This window comes from Chaetura pelagica, unplaced genomic scaffold, assembly GCF_000747805.2.
Source record: "Chaetura pelagica isolate M959 unplaced genomic scaffold, ChaPel_1.0 scaffold251, whole genome shotgun sequence".
NCBI classification, from domain to species: Eukaryota; Metazoa; Chordata; class Aves; order Apodiformes; family Apodidae; genus Chaetura; species Chaetura pelagica.
Window position 1 is genome coordinate 936467 of NW_009952271.1, and position 20678 is coordinate 957144.

General features: G+C 47.0%; 1 protein-coding gene across 1 annotated transcript in view; it reads right to left on the reverse strand.

Moving 5' to 3' along the window:
• RNLS (renalase, FAD-dependent amine oxidase) overlaps positions 1 to 20678 on the reverse strand; it is a 74846-nt gene that overhangs the window by 5992 nt on the left and 48176 nt on the right. The window contains exon 4 of the mRNA XM_010007776.1: positions 9270 to 9443. Coding sequence (XP_010006078.1) covers positions 9270 to 9443 — 174 coding nt within the window. The remainder of the gene's footprint in view (positions 1 to 9269; positions 9444 to 20678) is intronic.

A 20678-nucleotide genomic window follows, 5' to 3' on the forward strand; every position in this document is an offset into this window, starting at 1 on the left:
GCATTTGTTAGAGGAAAGACACAACCTGGGTTCTGCTGTATTTCATCTGAGAGCTCAAACTCATCCAGTTGGTCCTTAAATTAACTAATTCCCTCTCACTCCACTAACCAGAATTGTCCTCTTTTGGAAGAAGGCTTTTCCTGGCTAAACCTTTGTTTGAATTAGCACATTCCTAGAAAAATATTTTAGCTTCAGCAAATGAGCATTTTATGAGCAAGGAAACCACAAAGGAAGAGGCAGTTGAACACTTTCTGACCAGTTGTTGCAGTTAGGTACCAAGCTTGCTAGAAGACTTTATCTCTGCTGTGTCCATGAAGAGATCTCCAGCTCCAGCTTCTCCAGCTGGAGATCCCCTAAAAGAAGATGATAAATTCCAGCTTTCCAAAGGCAACCAAAATGCCTTTCTCTGTTCAGCTTTCTGTCCTGGGCTGATCATTTCAGAACACACTTCTGAGGTGCAGCAGTTACCAAGTCCCAGCCTCCACAGCCAGTGAAAGCAACAGGTCTCACTGGACTTGGAAAGATCCTTCACTGAGTTCCTTGAGTGGGCCTGTTCAGTCAACCTGTGCTCTTCAGAACTGGGAATATGTGGCAAAAAGGGTGGGCAGATGTTTCCTGGTTGCGATCAGGAATTCTCCCTGACAGGCCACATCTGAAGGCACCAAGCCATGGGGTTGCCTTTTCTTAAAGTTCTCCTTTCTCAAGTGAGGCACTCCCAGGAGCAGAAGATACCTCATCTCAATCCCCAGGTTGGGACTCCCAACCTGTTTTTACCAAGTACTAGAGCCTTTTCCCTGGGTGATTTCCTGAAGTGTCCAGAAACTTTGAGTTTGTTCCCTGTTTTAATCTGGTGATTTTGCTCTCCTGTCTCTTGGGCTTGAAGGCAAGCCTTAACCATTAGGGATGGACAGGTCCCAGATACCCACCCAACATGGATCTGAGATGAGGACAAGGCAGATGTGTGGACCAAGACTATAGAGTGAAACAAGGACCACTCTTGTCTGCAAGCAGAGGCTCAGCCAAAGGGACCATCTTCTTGCCTGAGTCCAACACCAGCCTCAGACTTATCTTCCCAAGACTTCTCCTGCCACCCACAAGCCTGACTTCACAGGCCAGCACAGGACATACTTCTTTTTGCATCAGCTTTTCCAGCTGTCTGGAAAAACATCAGAAATGCTACTCAGCCTGTCCTTCCCATTTTGAGGGAGAAAACAGTTATTCTGACATCTCTGCACAGAGACTGTGAGGGACAAGAGACCAAGTGGGGAAGCCTATTAGGTACCATTGGATTTATTAGCATTTACGTGGTATTCTGGCAAATTCTTCCACACAAACTTGGCAAAAGGGCTCATTAAAAGACACCTAATCATTTTAATGAAATAAATATTCTTTGCTTGCTGTGACTTGTTACAGCCAATGATTCTTGGACAGGGCCACCTTCTTTCAAATCTCTCATCTCTTCCATTGCATGAACCAAACAAGTTGCAGGAGAACAGGCAGTTTGTTGAGGTTTTAGTTCCTCCTTTGAGCTACTGATAGCTTGGAGAGCTTCCAGAAGCCACTGAGTCACAGACTTCCAGTACTGAAATATGCAGCCTGCAAGGATCAAGTTTAGCCTCAAGCCTTTTTCTTTCTTCCGCAAAACTTACTGGCTGAGAGAGGAGTTTAACACAGATTTTTCCCTGAAAGCAGAGGGGGTGTCTCAGCTTTCATGCACAGGGTATGAAAGAACAAAACCATAATTTTCCTCCCAAGGTGCTTAGACCAGACTGCAAGAACTTTATTTAAAACTAGGGCTTCAGGTGGGGCTCCTCACAAGATTTTAATGTCCTTTATTTCTGGCAAGGGTGTGAGCCCAAGGTCCAGACTCCCCTCCTCCCCACAGCACGGGGAAGAGGCAACACCACATCCACAGGTTTCCTTCACTTCTTCCTGAAGTTCTCCTGGTTCTACTGCTTAACTTATCACGGAGTTTCAGAGTGGTGGAGGTTGGAAGGGGCCTCTGAGGATCATCTAATCCAAATCCATGCTAGAGCAGGGTCACCTACAGCAGATCCCACAAGAACACATCCAGGCAGGTCAGGAATGTCTCCAGAGGAGCCTCCACAGCCTCTCTGGGCAGCCTGTCCCAGGGCTCTGTCACCCTCACACTAAATACGTTTTTCCTCATGTTTAACTTGAACCTCCTGTGCTCCAGCTTGTGCCCATTGCCCCTTGTCCTGTCCCTGGGCACTGCTGGTAAGAGACTGGTCCCGTCCTCCTGACATCCCCTGCAGATATTGATTATGTTGATGAGATCCCCCCTGTAGGCTGAACAGCCCCAGCTCTCCCAGCCTTTCCTCACAGGGCAGGTGCTCCAGTTCCCTCAGCATCTTTCTGGCCCTTCCCTGGGCTCTCCCAGTAGCTCCTTGTCCTTCATGACCTGGGGAGCCCAGAACTGGACAGAGTATTCCAGAGGTGGCCTCACCAGGGCAGAACAGAGGGGGAAAATCAAGGTCTCCCTATGTGGAACTCACCAGGGGAACTGGATGTGGACTGACAACCTGGGAATGAGGGAAAAAGCATTTGGCTTGTGAGCAGAAGAAGGCAGCCATTGGCTTCTCCATGCTTTGGCACTGTCTCAACACACACCACTAATTCCCAGCTGGAGGAATCACTGTGTAAAGAAACAGGAGTGAGAAGGATTAAGCCTGTTAGGAGTGTTATCTTCCAGAAAAAAAGATGCCCTGGAGAAACCACAGAGAACCAGGGCCACTTCCCCAGCACAGTGGCTTCTGGCTCAGGAGCATCTGGCATCACAAGGTGGCTCCTGGCTTTGCAGAACACATTTAGTGGGGAACAGTGGGATGGAAGAGTGTGGTGACCTGGGTGAAGCTGCTCAGCAAAGCTGCTCAGGCTAGGGGTGTAGCTGTCAGTATTATGGTGGCATAAAAAGACTTGTGGGTAAATTCCTCCCCAATGCGAACAGCCCATGATGCCAGCTGCTTCCACAGGGACCTCTTCTGCCCTGGGAAGTTCTCAAAGGATATTATGGATGTAAAGTCAGCTCCTGTGGTGGCCACATCCACCTGACCATCAGTCTCAGGGAAGGAAAGGGACAGAGAGATCACTAAAGCATGAACACCTCAATAAAAGAAAACACAAATCCTCAGAGAAAGCCCACAGTGGATCATCTATCCACCAAAATCTTCTCCCTCACAAAATGCAAAATATACTTTTCTCTGGTGAATCTACACCAGGGTCAGGATTCACAGTCCCTAAATTTAGAAGATATTTTAGAGATCACCTGTGATCCCTGGGATCCACAGAGGCCTGAAGTTTCCTCAGCAGGGAGAACACCACCAGATCCTGACAGTCACAGGAGTAATTTGGCAACTGGTCAGGATGGTATCTACCATGTCCTGTTGAGCATGACAGCTTGAAAAGTAACTGTGGAAAGGCAGGAGCTGGTGGGTAAGATGGATTTCAAGGTGCCAGGAAGGGGACAGAGCCCAGTGCTCTTGAGAATGTATTAATGGCAGAAGGTACCCTAAGAAGGACACATCCACCCTTGGACACTGCCTGTGTGGCTAGTGGTGGAGATATGGCAAAGCCAGGGAAAAGCAGCTACAGCTTCTCCTACTATCCCTGAGAAGGCAGGAGTCAACTGGATTTGTCCAAACAATAATATTCTAGGATAGAAAGTCATGGCTGAGAGCCATCATGGAGCACAGCTTGAAGTTCCTCAGCTGAAAGGCCTTGAAGCAAGAATTTCAGTACTGCAAGGGACACAGATCATTCTCAACCTTAGAAGTGGTTGCACTGGTCTACGACTGGAGCCCATTGATGGAGAAGCACGAGGCAGCCTGGGCTGCCACCTGCCTGTGCTGGCAGTGCCCTGTGCCTCACGGGTTCTGCACAGCCCCTCAGGACAACTAGAACTGCTTTGATAAAGGCACAGGAGTAGTCTAGACTGCAGATTGCTTTGTAGGTGCCACAGAAACATCCACAAAGGACTTTTTTCATGAAAACTTGCTGGACAGTGAGGGCAAAGGCTGAAGAACTGCCTGTTCTCACCAAGGGGCCTGGCTGGACTCACCTCCCAGTGAAATAAATACTCATCAGGACATTGTCTGCCTCAGACACAGGACTTGGGTAAGGAGGGACCTCTGGAGGTCTCCAGCCCAACACCCTGCTCCAAAGAGGGGCCAGCTTCACGTGCAGGTTGTACTGCTGCTGCTGGAGCGCTGAGCGGAGCAGCTGGGAGCTTCTCCAGTCCTAGGGTTACAGCCTATCTCCAGAAGAGACCTGTACATGGATGTGACAGCTACACATCTTCCACAGAAACATTTATGTCCTTCCTAGAGGAACAGTGTCAAGTATTTTTTCTCGTGTTCCTGCCCAAAACCTGGAGTCAGAACCGATTTGGATAAAAACCCAAGATGTGGTCTCTTCCTGCCCCTCAGGATTTTTTAATCTTACCAGGGAGATGTGTTTTGCTACCCCAAACCCATTCTGGTCCTAGGTAGCATGAGGGGAAGGAACTCTTCCATCTTCCTAAAAATTCTTATTTTGCTACTGAGAAGCTAAAGGATCTTAAAATCAAAAAGGATGCTCAAGAATTGCACAGATCCTGAACACCCTGAAGATGAATCTTCCCTTTAAATTCCCCAGCCTCACAATCCTGAAGTGAAAGAAGGGAACTGCTTCCAATTTTGTATCATCTATCTCTAGCCCTGCAACTGAGAGGGGGCCCAAGTGGTCCTTGCAGAAGCACATGGATCTGGGAGCAATCAAAGGTAGACATCTCTGGGGAATTACATTCTGCCACTCCTGAGTTCTGCTGTCAAACCATCCTGCTGTGTAACTGTAACAAGACGCCTGTTTCAGGTATTTCCCTGGTAAAATGTGCAACCTGTTGAAGGAAGTTTCATATCTCTGTTACTGACTGAGTCACAGCAGGGATTACCACATCTCACACAAACCAAAAGGACAGCTTGTCCTTGAGGGCCAGGCTCTGCCTTTTGGCCTCTGAGGGCTGGACTATTTGCTTTTAGGGAGACATGATACAGATGTAGCTGGAGGTCTGTCAGAAGCATGGAAAGAAAAACACAAATGCCAAAGACTTGCATACATGCTAAAACAAACACAAAGGAACTTGACATTCATGTGTTTTGGCTCCAGAGCTCCACACGTGTCAATAAACCTCACCCTCAGCCTCCCCTGCCCATATTTTCTCCAGGTACATGTGCGTGTGGGCTTTGGTTACCAGCAGAGCTGTGCAGGTGTTTGGAGGGAAGTGAACAACATGGTGACCACGCGTGATGTGTATCCTGCTGTAGTTCAGCATTCCTGCAGGTGACACAGGGGCACGTTCCGATGCTCCGGCAGGAACCCTCACAGCCAGAGCTTCTCCAGCTGGCATGGACTGCTCTCCCCTAGCTGCTCTTCACAGAACCACAAACACATGGAATCGTTTGGATTGGAAGAGACCTTAAAGATCATCTAGTTCCAACCCCCCTGCATGGGCAGGGACACCTCCCACCAGCCCAGGCTGCTCCAAGCCCCATCCAACCTGCCCTTCAGCACTGCCAGGGATGGGGCAGCCACAGCTTCCCTGGGCAACCTGGGCCAGGGTCTCACTACCCTCACAGGGAAGAATTCCCTCCTCATGTCTCACCTCAATATCCCCTTCCAGTTTTCATCCATCCCTCTCATCCCATCCCTCCCCACCCTTGTCCCAAGTCCCTCCCCAGCTTTCCTGGAGCCCCTTCAGGCCCTGGAAGGTGCTCTAAGGTCTCCCTGGAGCCTTCTCTTCTCCAGGCTGAACATCGCCAACTCTCCCAGCCTGGCTCCAGAGCAGAGCTGCTACAGCCCTCCCAGCATCTCCATGGCCTCCTCTGGACTTGCTCCAACAGCTCCCATGCCCTTCCTGTGTTGGGGACTCAAGAGCTGGACCCAGCCCTGAAGGGGGTCTCAGCAGAGCAGAGGGGACAATCCCCTCCCTGGCCCTGCTGGTCACACTGCTGGGGATGCAGCCCAGGACACGGGTGGTTTCTGGGCTCCAGCACATGGTGCTGGGTCATGTGAGATCCTCCTTTTCCTTGAACAAAGTGCAAACCTGCACAGTGCAAGTTCACCAGGAAGGAAAGCACAGTCAGGGCAGCTGGTTGAGTGTTCCTCTGTCACAAGGAAGGCTGTACCAGGGCTCAATCCAGCCCTAGGAAGGTACACAAGTTGTTCTTCCTGGAAAAAATATGCTCGTATAAACAGATCTCTGACATGATATCAGGGACATTTCAGTGAGAGAGGTATGTGTCAACACTGTTGTTCTGGTAGTTCCTCTGGATTTGTGAACGGTGTGCCCCAAATAATATGCCTTCTGTTTGCTTAAATTGCATGTGAAGACAGCAAAGACATTGGGCTTGACTATTTGATAATTCCATCACAATTCCATAATCTCTGTTTTCAGCACTGGCACTTTGAGACCACAGATGGAAGCAGGTGAGGAAAGGATAGGTGAGATGGACAATACTAAAAGGTGCTGTGAACTATCAAGTGCTTGCTGTTAACCACAGTGATGCTGAGATTACCTGAGATGCAAGAACATCTCCAGGTGCACGTTGTCAGTAACAAGGAGACAATGCCAAAGAAAAAACACCCCTCTGTGTTTAGTTTTCTTTACACTCTTTTTTTAAACATATTGTCTATTTGTCCCTGCTGGAGGAAGCAAATGAAGGGCAGATGCAGCTTTGTTTGGTCAGTTCAGCCATGCTTTCATGTTGTTTTCCCTTTTTCTCAGATCAACAAGCTGAATTCTTCAGAGAAAGAAAAAAAAAATGGGCTTCCATAGTGATGAGTTGATTCAACTCTTCAATTCCTTTGCTCCTAGCATAAACTGGTGTCTCTGGAGGCAATTGCTTTGCACCTTTGGCTTTGTTGCAGAGGGGCATATTTGGAATAGCTGATTTGAACTGTACTGTCCCCACAACCAGGGGAGTGCCAGGGAGTGCCAGGCCCTGCACGTGCCACGGGACAGCCCTACGCATCAGTCTGGCTGAGCAACAGACCTTGCTGAAAAGATCTTGCTTGTTATGGTGGACCCACCACAGAATAGAAGTCAGCAGTGAAAAGGTGGGAAAACCCATCACAAGGAGCATGGCCAGCAGATCTCAGTTCCTTACCAGTCCCCATAGGGCTGCAATTGCAGTGCTGTGTCCAGCTTCACCCCTAACCCCCAGCTCAGAGGGATGCAGAGCATGAAGAGCTGCCAGGGGTAGAGGATGCAATCTAGGATGAGAGATGGAGGAAGCTGAGCTTGTTGGATCTGCTCCAGAAGATGCTGAGGGAGCAGGGCATCTAAAAGCAGCTTGACACTAATGACAGTTCTGAAGGTGATGGAGACAATTGCCATGATGTTCTAACTGCAAGAGGGGAGATTTAGGTTAGACACTAGGAAGAAATTATTTGCTGTGAAGGTGGTGAGACCCTGGCCCAAGTTGCCCAGAGAAGCCGTGGCTGCCCCATCCATGCAAGTGTTCAAGGCTGGATGGGGTTTGGAGCAACCTGGTCTAGTGGAAGGTGTCCCTGCCCATGCACAGGGTTGAAACTAGATGATCTTTAAGGTCCCTTCCAACCCAAACCATTCCATGATTCAAAGTTCAACAAAGGGAAATCTGAAGCCCTGCAAATGAGAGGGGGCTGCCCCAAGCCACACTACACTGAGGCAAACAGAACAGAAAGCAGCTCTGCAGACAAGAACCTTCTGCTCATAAGGAGCAGCAATCATCAGTGCACATTTGCAGCAGAGGTGCAGACTCACTGCATCTCCATCCTGGGAGATGTACAAGTGGAGCAGGACAGAGCCTTGAGAAACACAAGCTTGGCAGCTGGATGTCACTTCAAGCCTATGTGGGGGTAGGACCAGATGACCTTCAGTTGTCCCTTCCAACCTGAATGGCTGTGGCTCTAATTGGTAGAGGCAAGTAATGGACCAGGAGGCAACATCCACAGGCTGAGCCTTGGGAAGTTCAAGCTGCAGGTGAAAAAACATGTCTTCCCACCATGAAGGCACAGCTCTGGGAAAGGTCACCAGTAACGTGGGGGATCTTCATCCTGGGTTTTTTAGACCTCACCTAGACAAGGCACGTCTGCCCTGCCCTTGTGTTGGTACAGCCTGCTGTGAGGGGAAGCTGGAGCAGACCTCTTCAGAGGTCCTGAACACCAGTGCTGCTGTGATCCTGTGACACTCTGTGACTTCTTCCATCAAACGGCACGTCTGCAGGGCCCAAGAGGGAAGGTGTGCCCAATCTTTGGGCCGTTTTCTAGCATGGTGATGGCATCTAGGTGTAAGGACGAGGCTTGCACTAACCACCATCACTGATGGCTGCAGGCTGCAGTGAATCCCACCTGCACAAGGAAGAGCAGGAGGAGAAGCCTGAGAGGTGTCAGTCTGACTGTGCTTGAGCGCCGTGGATGCGGTAATACTGAGTAACGATGTTGTAGGCAGCAGCTGATGCTGAAAATCCCTCCTTATTCTGTGCCAGTGAGTCATAGAGTTTTGTAGGTCACCACGAAGGTTTTAACCCCCATTTCACAGCTGTGGTTAAGCCTGGTCATTGTCACCATGTGAGCAAGTGACAGAATGGGGTAGTGCTTTCCTAACGAACTTGATTCAACTCAGTGGTTACTCTTGAGCTATTCCACGCCAACACACTCTTGATGTATGACATACATTTAATAAATAAAACATGCACTTACTCAGCTGCCATCTTCCAGAGACAGACAAGAAGTGTCTGCCTGGCAGGATGTTCTCCAGCTTTACCAGCCATTTCAAGGATTTTCCATGATCACAAAAGCACACTGGAGAACTCAGATGGAAGGGAACAGCCTCTATCATACAACTCATTCCCACTCCAAGCGTGCTTGGTGGAAAGGAGTTGTAAAGTAATGGATGATGGGGGACAAATTGGCAGATGTCTGAATCAATGTTTAAACAAAGGAACTCCAGCTCTTTCTTGGAATAGCAGCATTTTGATGTCTCATATCCCCCAACACTGGTTTCATAAATGCAGTAACATAAACCATGAGCTGGGCAGTGATTTTCTGAGGACCTTCCCACTTTCATTGTGTGTTTTATTACAGGCCAAATGTGATATTAAGTTCTATCCGCTGCGGCTTGGAGTTAAATACTCGCTGTGTTCAGAATAGCAACACTCAATTAAACAGAGTTTTCATGATCTACACCCTCTATTGTCACCGTGTTTAAGGGGAATAATGGGAGCACTGACCTATATTGCGTTTCTTATTATCGATGGAGATGAAGCGTATGCAGGGATTACCAGTGATGTACTGGGCAGCCCAGGGGACATCAATCCGGGTACCAGCTTCATAAAAAAGTCCCAGAGCATAGCGGGAGGAGTAGCTTGCAGATTCCAGTTGCTGCTTTTGACTTTCACTAATTACTGTGGAAAAAAAGGAAAGAAAGGAAAAGAAAAATCAGACAATCCCTCTTCTCTCACAACATGAAATAACGTGAATGTTGTGGCTGAGCTGATTATTCCCTCCTGGAAATGACCAGACGGCTAAAAGTAAGAATTTAACATTAAGCTTTGTAAGATTTTTTTTTCTGGGACACCTCCTCATGAACTTTTAATGGTGCATTATGTCAAGTGCCTCCTTCCCAAGCAACCCTCTCCCATCTGCTGGTGGTTTATCTCCCCGTTGCTGCTGCCTTAAAATGTTGACGACTGGTGACTTGTTTCCAAATCTTTTCCAAGGGTTAATAAATGGGAATGAGAGGTCTAGGTTGCCCCTAGCACACCCTGTAAATGGCTGTATGACTCTACAAAACCCAACTTCTCTGCTGCAATTCAGATGAAGAAAATTCAGCACACCAAGGGTTTGGAGTAAAGTTCACCTCCTTCAGCTCAACTAAAGCAGCTTGGAAGATCTCAGGGCAAGTACTAACCCATTCCTTCCTAGGATTAACTCTTCTAAGTCCATCCTCCTTCCTCTCTCCTACAGTTTCTCTCCAGCTTCTGCAGCCCCAGGACCAGGAGACTTCTTGGCAAAGCCTGGGATAAGGAGGGGAAGGGGGGAACTGAGCTGGGTTTTGGGATGTCCATCAGCACCAGGCCCCCTTCTTACAGCCATGATAAATAATCACAACATATTATGTACCAAAGTCCTATAAATGAGCAAATAAATATGGAAGGCTGACAGAACTGGGTTTGTTCAGCCTGGGGAAAAGGCTCAGGGGAGACCACATTGGCATGTTCCCATACTTCAAGTGTGACTACCAAGAAGATGGAGACTCCCTTTTTACAAGGAGTCACATGGAGAAGACAAGGGGTGACGGGTGAAAGTTGCTCCTGGGGAGACCCCAACTGGGACATCAGAAGAAAATTCTTCACTATGAGAACAGTGGGATATTGGAAATACCACCCCAGGAAAGCAGTGGATTCCCAAATACTGGACACTTTTAAGACTCTGTTTGACAGGGTGCTGGGCCATCTAAACTGTGTTTCTACCTAGAAAGGTTGGACCAGACGATCCTTGAGGTCCCTGCCACCCTGGCATTCCATGAAGCTGTAATATTCCTGCTCTCTCGTTGGAACTCCACATGGACACTACTCTTTGTCCATGTTACTCTGGCAACTCATTTACCCTTGGGGATGGGAAAATAAACAAAACCTCCCCTGGCCTGTGAAGCAAGTTCCCCTGGGATGCAGAGACCTCTGCACTGTGGGAAAGCAACTGAGATGGAGAAGAGCTTGGGGCTGGGGGGCTGCAGGGGCCATGTTGCCTGAGCTCATGCCCTGCCCCTGCTCTGCAGCACTGGTGGGCTGCTGGGGGAGGGACCAACAGGTTTACATCTGCTCAGGCAAATGGTTTATTGCACAGAGAAAAGAAACCATTTATTATCCAGCAGATATGACCTTCACCACATTAAGTGTTGCCAGCCAGTTGGCTCAGAAGTACCTTATTTAGGACCTTTTATGGATTTGTCTTCACGGGCTGTAAAGTTTCAGAAGGTGCTGGGGGTCACTGGGGATGGCTGCTAAACAGCAGTGTAGCAATCAAAGAGCAGCCACAACTTCATCAACTTTATGTATATGTGTACAGGTGGAGCTTGGCCAGGGAAGTGACACAGGGAAGTACCACAAGTGACAGAGCTGCTGTGACTTCAGAGATCACAGAATCATAGCAGTCTTGGGTTGGCAGGGACCTCTAAAGGTCATCTAGTCCAGCCCCCATTGCAGTGAGCAGGGACATCTTTAACTAGATCAGGTTGCTCAGAGCCCCATCAAGCCTGACCTTGAATGTCTCCAGGGATGGGGCCTCCACCACCTTTCTGGGCAACCTGCTCCAGTGATCCACCACCCTCACTGTAAAGAACTTCTTTATCTACTTTAAATCTCCTCTGCTCCGGTTGAAGACTGTCCCTCATCCCACTGCTACACCCTTTTAAACAGTCCCTCCCCAGCCCCTTTGCCAATGCACGTTTGTTGACCAATTTGCTTGATTATTGCTAAGGTTTTTAAAAAATTATGTCTGTGGCTCAGTGGATTCTAAACTGCTGCAAATTTACAAAAACAGGCCCGTTTTTATAGCTTGGGAAGTCAGGCAATAAAGTGATGTCAAGTTTGAAATCAACAAAAAAAAAAGCTAAACTGGAAGCTCTGGGTTGTAAGACTGAGGTTTTTTCCCTGCTTCATCTATTATGTGTTTTAGCAGGGCCAACAAGTTGATCTAAGGACATGAAGAGAGCCTTCATTTTGAATTTCCATACTTTTATTGGTTTAAATGAAAACCAGACTGTTGTTTTAATGGTGTGCATGAAACCACAAAACAACTATTAATTTTTCCCCTTCCAACAAAAATGGTTAAGATTATTTTAATAACATGGGGGGAGGGGGAGGAAGAAAGAACAAACAGCTTTAAGACCAGGGAATTGTCCAAGCACAGAGGAATCAGCCTTGGTGATACTTTTAAAGCAGTGCATAAAGATATGAAAAATATTCTGTTTTCCACTGCAAACCTCACCCACAGCTGCACTGCAAATGCCACTGAAGTAAAGGTCCCCTGGAGATTTCATCACATCAAAGCAAGGGGCATGTAGACTTTATTTGCTGTTTCTCTAGACACTGACAGCAAAGTGGATTACTTATCTGTAACACTCAATAAATATAGTAAGAGCCTTTTATCTGGTGTTCCAGTACTTTAATGTCACCTCGCTGCCTCACTCGTGTTATGGGAAGGAGAGGACCCAGAGAATGGGCCAGCAAGAGAGAGGACAGCCAAGGCTGGAGCTGGCAGGCTGGAAGCTTGGGCACCTCACCATTCCAGGGGCTAGGAGGGAGCCCAGCCCCCCATGGCAGAGGCCAGAGAAGCAAAAATAAACCCAGCTGCTCTGATGGCCAAGAATGGACTGGGAGAGTCATGGATTAATCCCAGACACTTCATGATTTGCCAGCAAGTAAGGGAGTAGACTGCAATATGGACCTTTATCTGCAGAAAGGATCCACGTGGATCCTTCACCTGTGTGGCTGGGCCTCTTCATTTTTTCCCTACTCTTTTCCTGTGACTACACACCTCCCCTGCCACCTACACTGGTGGCATTAAGTGTCATTGTTTCCTCTGACTGCTTTGCTTAAGATTGTGTTTGCAGCATCTGACTTGGTGATGGGCTGACAGCAAATCTCAATGTGTCAGTCAGGAGCTGCTCATGACCACCACTGATCAGTGGCTTAGGGATCACTACTTTAAAAGTTAAAAAGGAAACTGTGGTTAAATGATGACAAAGGTATTTTTAGCCCAGGTATCAACTCAAGAGACATTAGCAAGAGGCTCACCCAACAGAACTCAGCCAAGGAGCTGGAGATACAGGTCATTGTCACAGCTGATGGAGTGCTACCATAGCTCTGTTCAGAATATTGTTCACTATGGCATGTTGTCATAACTGTCACACAATGAAGCCTCCTTGGATGGCAACTGCTTCTCCCTTAGCAGGTTTGAGGAGATCTTTCCTGCTGCTCTCCAAGAGCCATAACATGCTGCTCTGTGCCCTCTAGCTGAGTGGTGAGAAAGGACAGACTTCTGGAGCAAGAGAACCCCAGACTGGTTTGGGTTTGAAGGGACCTTGAATATCACCCAGTCCCAACCCCTTGCATGGGCAAGGACACCTCCCACTAGACCAGATTTCTCCAAAGCCCTTGAACACTTCCAGGAATGGGGCAGCCACAGCTTCTTTGGGCAACCTGGGCCAGGGTCTCACCACCCTCACAGTGAAGAATTTCCTTCTCATGTCTCACCTAAATCTCCCCTCTTCCAGTTCAAAGCCACCGTCCCTAGTCCCATCCCTCCAAGCCCTTGTCAAAAGTCCCACCCCAGCTTTCTTGTAAGCACTAGAAGGTGCTCTAAGGTCTCCCTGGAGCCTTCTCTTCTCCAGGCTGAATGACCCAGGGCCATGACATGGGCTCTCTGCCCGCGCTGACGACTGACCGCTTCAGGACACAGGCTGTCCCTGCTCCTGCTGCTGCGTGGGAGGGAGCAGGGGTTATGAGAAAGGCTTTGCTTTCAACTTCAGCTTCCTTATCAAACAGCTCCAGACTTTTTTTTAAAGGGCAGCATAACAGTTAAACACAACCATGTCTGTAGCTGCACTAAAATACCCACTAAACACGGTTCCCTGCTGCAATGTGCTTTTCATTTTCCCATTCTTCTCAGCTTTTGAGGAATAATCCTGTTGGGATCCCAGGCAACGCTCCCTCCTGCATCTCTGCAACGTTTGTAGGAACTTCAGTAACTATTTCAAACCACTGAAGTCCTAGCTGACTTGGCAGAAAGCTTCTTTAGTGAAAGTTTGTTAAGGAAAGCTTTATCTAAAAGTCTTTATTGAAAACACAGAAAGGAAAAGCATCATTAGAAATGTAGATGGTTCAGCGGAGAAATAAAGATGCTGGGGGAAAAAAGACAGCTACAAGTAACTTTTGATGAAGCTCCTAATGATTTTGAGAACAAATTCAGTTTTTAAGCTTAACAAACCTCTCTCCTCCTCCCCCAGTTCTGCAGTTTATTCTTAACCCGTGTGCTGTGCCCAGCTGAGGAGCCTCATGCTGTTCCCTTCAGCCTATGTGCTCCGTGTCAAGTTTGCAGGTGGATTTAATGCATATGTTGACATCAGAGTCACAATTTTTTTGTGTCTGTATTAATGGGAAAATAACCTTTTGGATTCATTATGTGGATGACTGGGTTGGGAGCACAGAAGGCAACTGTTAACCAGAAGTGTAGTCACAGAACCACAGCATGTTCAGGATCTCTGAAGACCATCAAGTCCAACCCCCCTGCCAGAGCAGAACCAAAACCAGGGCAGGTCACTCAGAAAGGCATCCAGACAGGTCTGGAAAGTCTCCAGAGAAGGAGACTCCACAGCCTCTCTGGGCAGCCTGTCCCAGGGCTCTGTCACCCTCACAGCAAAGAAGTTCTTCCTCATCTTGAGGTGGAACTTCCTGGACTAGAGTTTGAATCCATTGCCCATGGTCCTTCCCTTGCTGATGCCAATGGCAGCAATGCAGCCCCTGCAGGTGTGTACGTGGCATTTTAGTCTCCTGAATGTGCAGCAGAGGTGATGCCCTCACATGACACACCACAGAAATGCTGCTCAATTCGGTTTATTATATTTATGGCTTCTATTTGGCTTATTATATTTATGGGTTTGATTCAGAATGAATAACAACTCAGCTTACAAAATAATCCTCTGCTAAGCTTCCACCCTGGGAAGAGCAGGATATGACATTTATAAGGAAGTAAAACTAATGGAGAAGAACTGATTTTTTCACAATCTTCCTGTGGTTACATCATCACCTGCCTGGGGAAAAAAAAGCCAGTCTTGTAATGGTTCAGAATGCCAACATTTTAGCTGGGAAATTCCTTCCAGTTTTGCCTGGGAGGGAGCAGAAACACATGGCTCTGCAGACACCATGACAGACTGACTCCTTCCAGCAAGGAAGCAGGATACTCAGGATTGTCCAGGAGACTTTGGACATGGTTGGAAATTAGAGTCACTTGTGAAGAATCCCAAGAAATTAATCAATAAAATCCAAATAAAACATATAATAGAGATGTACGCCACACTATACGTAGAACATTTATTCTGTATTATTCTTGCCAAGTCTGCTAGTTCCTGTGACTGGCACAGAAGCTGATGGAAGCAGGTGACGTCTTTGAGAAAATCTGATTTGATTCAGAGGCCTCTGTTTTGATGTAACATCTTCTCTTTGAGCTAATAGACTTCAAAAAGTTTAGCTGAGAAATAAATAAAGCTCATTGTCACATTTCTTCTGGATTAATTTGCGAATTAATCCAGATTCATCTTCCTGCAGTGCCAGGTGATTACAGAGGACTTAGAAGAGGTTCCGTCCTACATCAAGTTACAAAGTGCTCCACACCGACCTGCTCCTTCCTGGTGCCAAAATGTAAAAGCTCATTACTTACATAAATCTTCATCATAAAACATTTAGCAAAGAACTTAGCCACCTTCTGTCCCCAGCACTGAGCTAGACAGTAAAGTTGAGAGGATTTATTTTCTTGAAGTGCAGCACCAGTTGCCCAAATATTATTAAAAGCTCTTCAAGGCAAGAAAGGAAGATGTCGGCTTATTGCTCTTTGATTTGACTTGTACCAAGCAGAGAAATAAATTGAAGCAGATCTGCCTGATAGCTCTGGCTTCTGGGCTGCAGCTCCCCACTGACTAGGGTGGAAGATGCTAACAGCATGGAAATCTGGAGAGCAGCAATTGGAGGCTCATCCAGAAGGTACAGACCAACTCCCCCACTCCCTGTGACTCAGCTTCAGTCAATACCTGGAGGGACAACCAGACAAGCATGTCCAGGGAATCCAAATGCAGCTTTACCATAATGAACAACAAAGTTCATCCAGTTTAAGTAAGAACTAGAGAAACTGCTTTCAGGCATCAATTAGTGAGGAAGGGCTTAGCTGGCCACCGGAAATGGCCACTTTAGACAAAAAAATTAACATACTTTCCCTCTTGTTAAAGCAGATGCTGGTGTCTAGTTCATTACCAGGAGGACAAAAAAGGAAAGATTACAGGGTAGAGCTGTGCACATCAAATACATGCAAGAATTGCATTTAACTTTCACAAGAACCTCCTTGGGGTGATTTTAAGGGGATATTTCCCCGACTCAGGCCAGATTTGTTATTAAGTTTCAGTATGACCTGTATTTGAACTATCCTCCTTTCATTTTCTGCACCAGTCCAAACAGCTTTACTGGGTCTTCCAGTCCTTGTGCTGGAAGAGGGTTCTACATTTCCAGAGCCTGCTACCACAACACAGCTGGCTCTGCCAGGCTGCAGAATACCAGGCTGTTTAGTCACCCCTTGCCAAGAAGCCACTCCATGCCCTGGCCAAGCAGCCCCGAGGGCATCTCTGAAGCTTTTGGCTTCATGAAAACACAACTGCACACAATACTGAAGCTGCAGGCACACCAAAGCTGTATCTAGTAGCATTATGATGTCCCCACCTTCTGTTCTCTATTTTCAACTAAATTTTAAACATGCAGTTTTCTTTCACAGTCCTTGGGAGAGAATAGCTTGTATTTTTATTGGAGCTGAAGCTCTCACTGAATGTGGTCAGATTGGGTTTCTGGATCTGATACATAAAGACAGAATCAGGTGCTTTACAATTGCTTCACGTATTTTCACTTCTCATCACAAAATGAAAGAAGGACAGAAGAAACCAGTGCCTTTTGTGAAGAGAAACAGAACATGGAGCTGCTGGAGAGTCCAGAGGAGGGCACGGAGATGATCCAAAGGCTGGAGGAGCTCTGCTCTGGAGCCAGGCTGGGAGAGTCGGGATGTTCAGCCTGGAGAAGAGAAGGCTCCAGGGAGACCTTAGAGCAGCTTCCAGTGCCTGAAGGGGCTCCAGGAAAGCTGGGGAGGGACCTGGGACAAGGGCAGGGAGGGATGGGATGAGGGGGAATGGATGAAAACTGGAAGAGGGGAGATTGAGATGAGACCTTGCGAAGAAATTCTTCACTGTGAGGGTGGTGAGGCACTGGAACGGGTTGCCCAGGGAGGTTGTGGATGCCTTAACCCTGGAAGTGTTCAAGGCCAGGTTGGGAGTCTAGTGGGAGGTGTCCCTGCCCATGCAGGGGGGTTGTATCTAGATGATCTTTGAGGTCCCTTCCAACCCAAACCAGTCTGGGATTCTGCTACAGAGACTGGCATCTGTCACGGTGAGAGATGGCAATGCTGGAGGCATCACATTGACACAAGTTTTGGAAATGAGTGGCAGAACACAGGGAGAAGATGCTCCAGTCAACTTGCACCTTCCTCCAGCAAGCCAGCTGCACAACCACACAATCAAGGTAAGTACACCAGAGAAAGAGCAGTGTCTCTCTCTCCCCATCCTTGTCTTCCTGTCACAGGGAAGAGCCAGTGTCATCTCTGAGAGCATCCAAGCCCACCAGGAGCACTTCTGCTGGCCATTATTTTGGTACTGCAAGTTTAGTAATACCTGGTATCTTCACCATTTTCCAGGTATGAAATACACAACCAGGAGGAACTTGGCCTAATGAAACCTGAACAGAAGCTTGAGTGGCCAGTTCTGGTCTACCTCCTCACCTTGGTCACTGACCTGCAACACAGCCTTGGGCAAATCATGGAACCCTCCTACACACAGATCTTTGAGTGCTAAAACCAAAGTAATTACAATCACCTTTCTCATAATATTGCAGGAGTGAATGAATCAAATTCCTTCCTAAAGAGCAGATGAGGTGGAAGTGAAGTAGAAGATGCAGCCAAGAAGTGGTTTGCTGCTGTTCCCTCCTCCACTGATAGTACAGCTACAGTTCCCATATGTTTTTTACTGTTCAGGAAAGATTGTGTTAAATACTGGAGGACCTGTCTGCTGCTTTAACTGTTTAAGAAATGGCTACTGGGGAATTAAATGACCTTACACATCTGTAGGGAATTTTTGGTCATCTATTCTACTATTTCTCAATACTAAGTTTTATTTTCTCAATTAATCATAAACAGTCTCCCTTCTTTAACATTATTAATTACTATGAATATTTATCTGCCACATAATTTAGCTTCAATGCTTCCAAGCTGCTTTGCTTCAGTTCATTAGTTTGGTCTGAAGATGCGATAGACCTTTTATCACCCTCAGACGGGTCATCTAAGAGCTCTGCTCATTTCCACTCTCCTCTGCTACAGTAAAGCCAGACCTGTTGATGGGCACCTCACTGCATCCTGATGCACCACAGCAAAGCTGGGGCGGGTATTAAAGCAAAGGAGAAAAAAAAAAAAAAAAAGCAGCACAGAACAAATCTCAGAGTGAAAAGGGATTCTGAAGCCAAGTATGATGAGTCCTGATATAGATCAGGGGTTGACCTGCTAGAAAGCAGCCCCATGGAGAAGGACCTTGGAGATAACAGGTTATCCATGGGACAGCAATGTGCCCTTGTGGCCAAGAGAGCCAGTAGCATCTTGGGATGTATTAAGAATAGTGTGGCCAGCAGGTCAAGGGAGGTTCTCCTCCCCCTCTACTCTGCCCTCATAAGACCACATCTGGAGTGTTGTGTCCAGTTCTGGGCTCCCCAGCTCAAGAGGGACAGGGATACAGGGTTCTACTGGAAAGAGTCCAACAGAGGCTATGAGGATGATGAAGGGACTGGAACATCTGATGAGGAAAAGCTGGGAGACCTGGGGCTATTTAGTCTTGAGAAGACTAAGAGAGAATCTGATGAATGTCTATAAATAGCTGCAGGGTGGGTGTCAGGAATGGGCCACTCTCTGTTCAGTGGTGCCTGTGACAGGACGAGGGGAAACGGCACCAAGTGACAACACAGGAGGTTCCACCTCAACATGAGGAGAAACTTCTTTGCTGTGAGGGTGACAGAGCCCTGGGACAGGCTGCCCAGAGAGGCTGTGGAGGCTCCTCTGGAGACTTTCAAGCCCCATTTGGACACGTTCCTGTGTGAGCTGCCCTGGGTGTTCCTGCTGCAGCAGGGGGGTTGGGCTGGATGATCTTCAGAGGTCCCTTCCTACCCCTGTGATTCTATGATTCTATGAAACCCCTCAGCAGAGGAGAGTTGCTGCAGGGCAATGCTTTTCCCCATGTGATAAAGCTCTGTCGTCTCTCTTGGGCTGCTGAGCTGAAAAGCCAAAAAGTATCAAACTGTACTGTTCATCCTGAGGAAAGTAGAAAGTGGCCACTAGTTAAAAGGCAAAAGGATCATGATCAGAGAGCTACCAGTGAGAGGAGGAACAGCACTGATGCAGAGACACGCCAGAAAACTCACAACAGATCACACACAAATATTTGCAGGAAAAAAAAAAGGACTAAATCATATTCAGAGGAAGTCTGTGATTTTCTGCTGCTGGAAGAAATCTTCTCATCATGAGCTTAAACACTGAATACATTGAAATGTAATTTAAACTCCTAGTTAGGTTTTCAAGTTGATGTTTTCAAAGGCAGACAAATTATTTCAGAGGATGGGCCCATATTCTATGCAAACAAGACTGAGGGAACTGTGCTTGCTTTGTCAGTTCACTGAGTTATAGGACAAGTAGTAGGAGGATGTAACAGGTTTCAAGTGAAGAGAGGAAGACCTGAATAAAAAGTGTGAACTGGAGGAGAAACACAAGGCAAAGACACTCTTTTCTCACCTCATTAACAGGGAAAACAGATACTGGCTAAATGCCATCCAACACAATGCCCACACCAACCTACACTTCCTGGGCACTTGCAGCTTTCTGATTACCAGCATTTTGCCAAATCCCATCTAATTGCTCCCTGTCTCAAGAGGATTTTTATGAAGCCTTTAGTTCACATCAAATAATTTTTAAAAGCAGGCAGCAAATGTATTTTAAGGGGTTGTGGGGAAGGAAAGGAAACCATAAACTTTATTCTTTCAAAGGAAAGTAAAACTTATCCGAAGAACAAATTTATTAAAAAGCACAAAAGTTTATTTTTAGAAGCTGTCTGTGCTGTAATAATTAGTTGCACAGAATTTGGGACACGCAGCTTCAAGAATCCACATCCTGAGATAAAGGTACATAACACCAGAGCATCAGAGGTCTGATGATTTATATAATCATGTCATGGACCACCTACTGATCTAAATTTGGATAGAATTGAAAGCTTAAGATTGCCAAAATGGTGTACAAAATGTAAAAAAGAAAATGAAATACAATTCCTTTGGGAAATCTCTAAATACTCTTGAAAGAGAAAGCAAATCCACTTGCTGAGGAAGAAGAGTCTATTGGGCAATGGGAAATGCCAAGACTTCAAAAGCACCTGCCTGCACAGAAGCTTCATGCAGGAAAAAATTCTCACCCACCACATCTTTCAGAATTTATACAACTCAGATCTTCTCTAAAAATGCCACTGATAAATCTTTGTCTTTTAATCTCCCAGCGAGTTTCCTTACCTTTCAAATCAACCACCAGAACTGTGCAGGACTCAATAACGCCCTCACAGAAGCAAGAAGACCCAGGATATGAAATGCCATTTAGAGCCACATGTGTCATACTGTCCCTGTCCATAGACAGGGCACATGGGATTTGTGTTCAGTTTCTAATCTAACAGGTCGTGGTTATATTTCTTTCTGGCTTTTATTTTGCCCCCCCCCCCCCCCCCCCCCGAATTGGTTTTAACCTTTTGGGTTTTT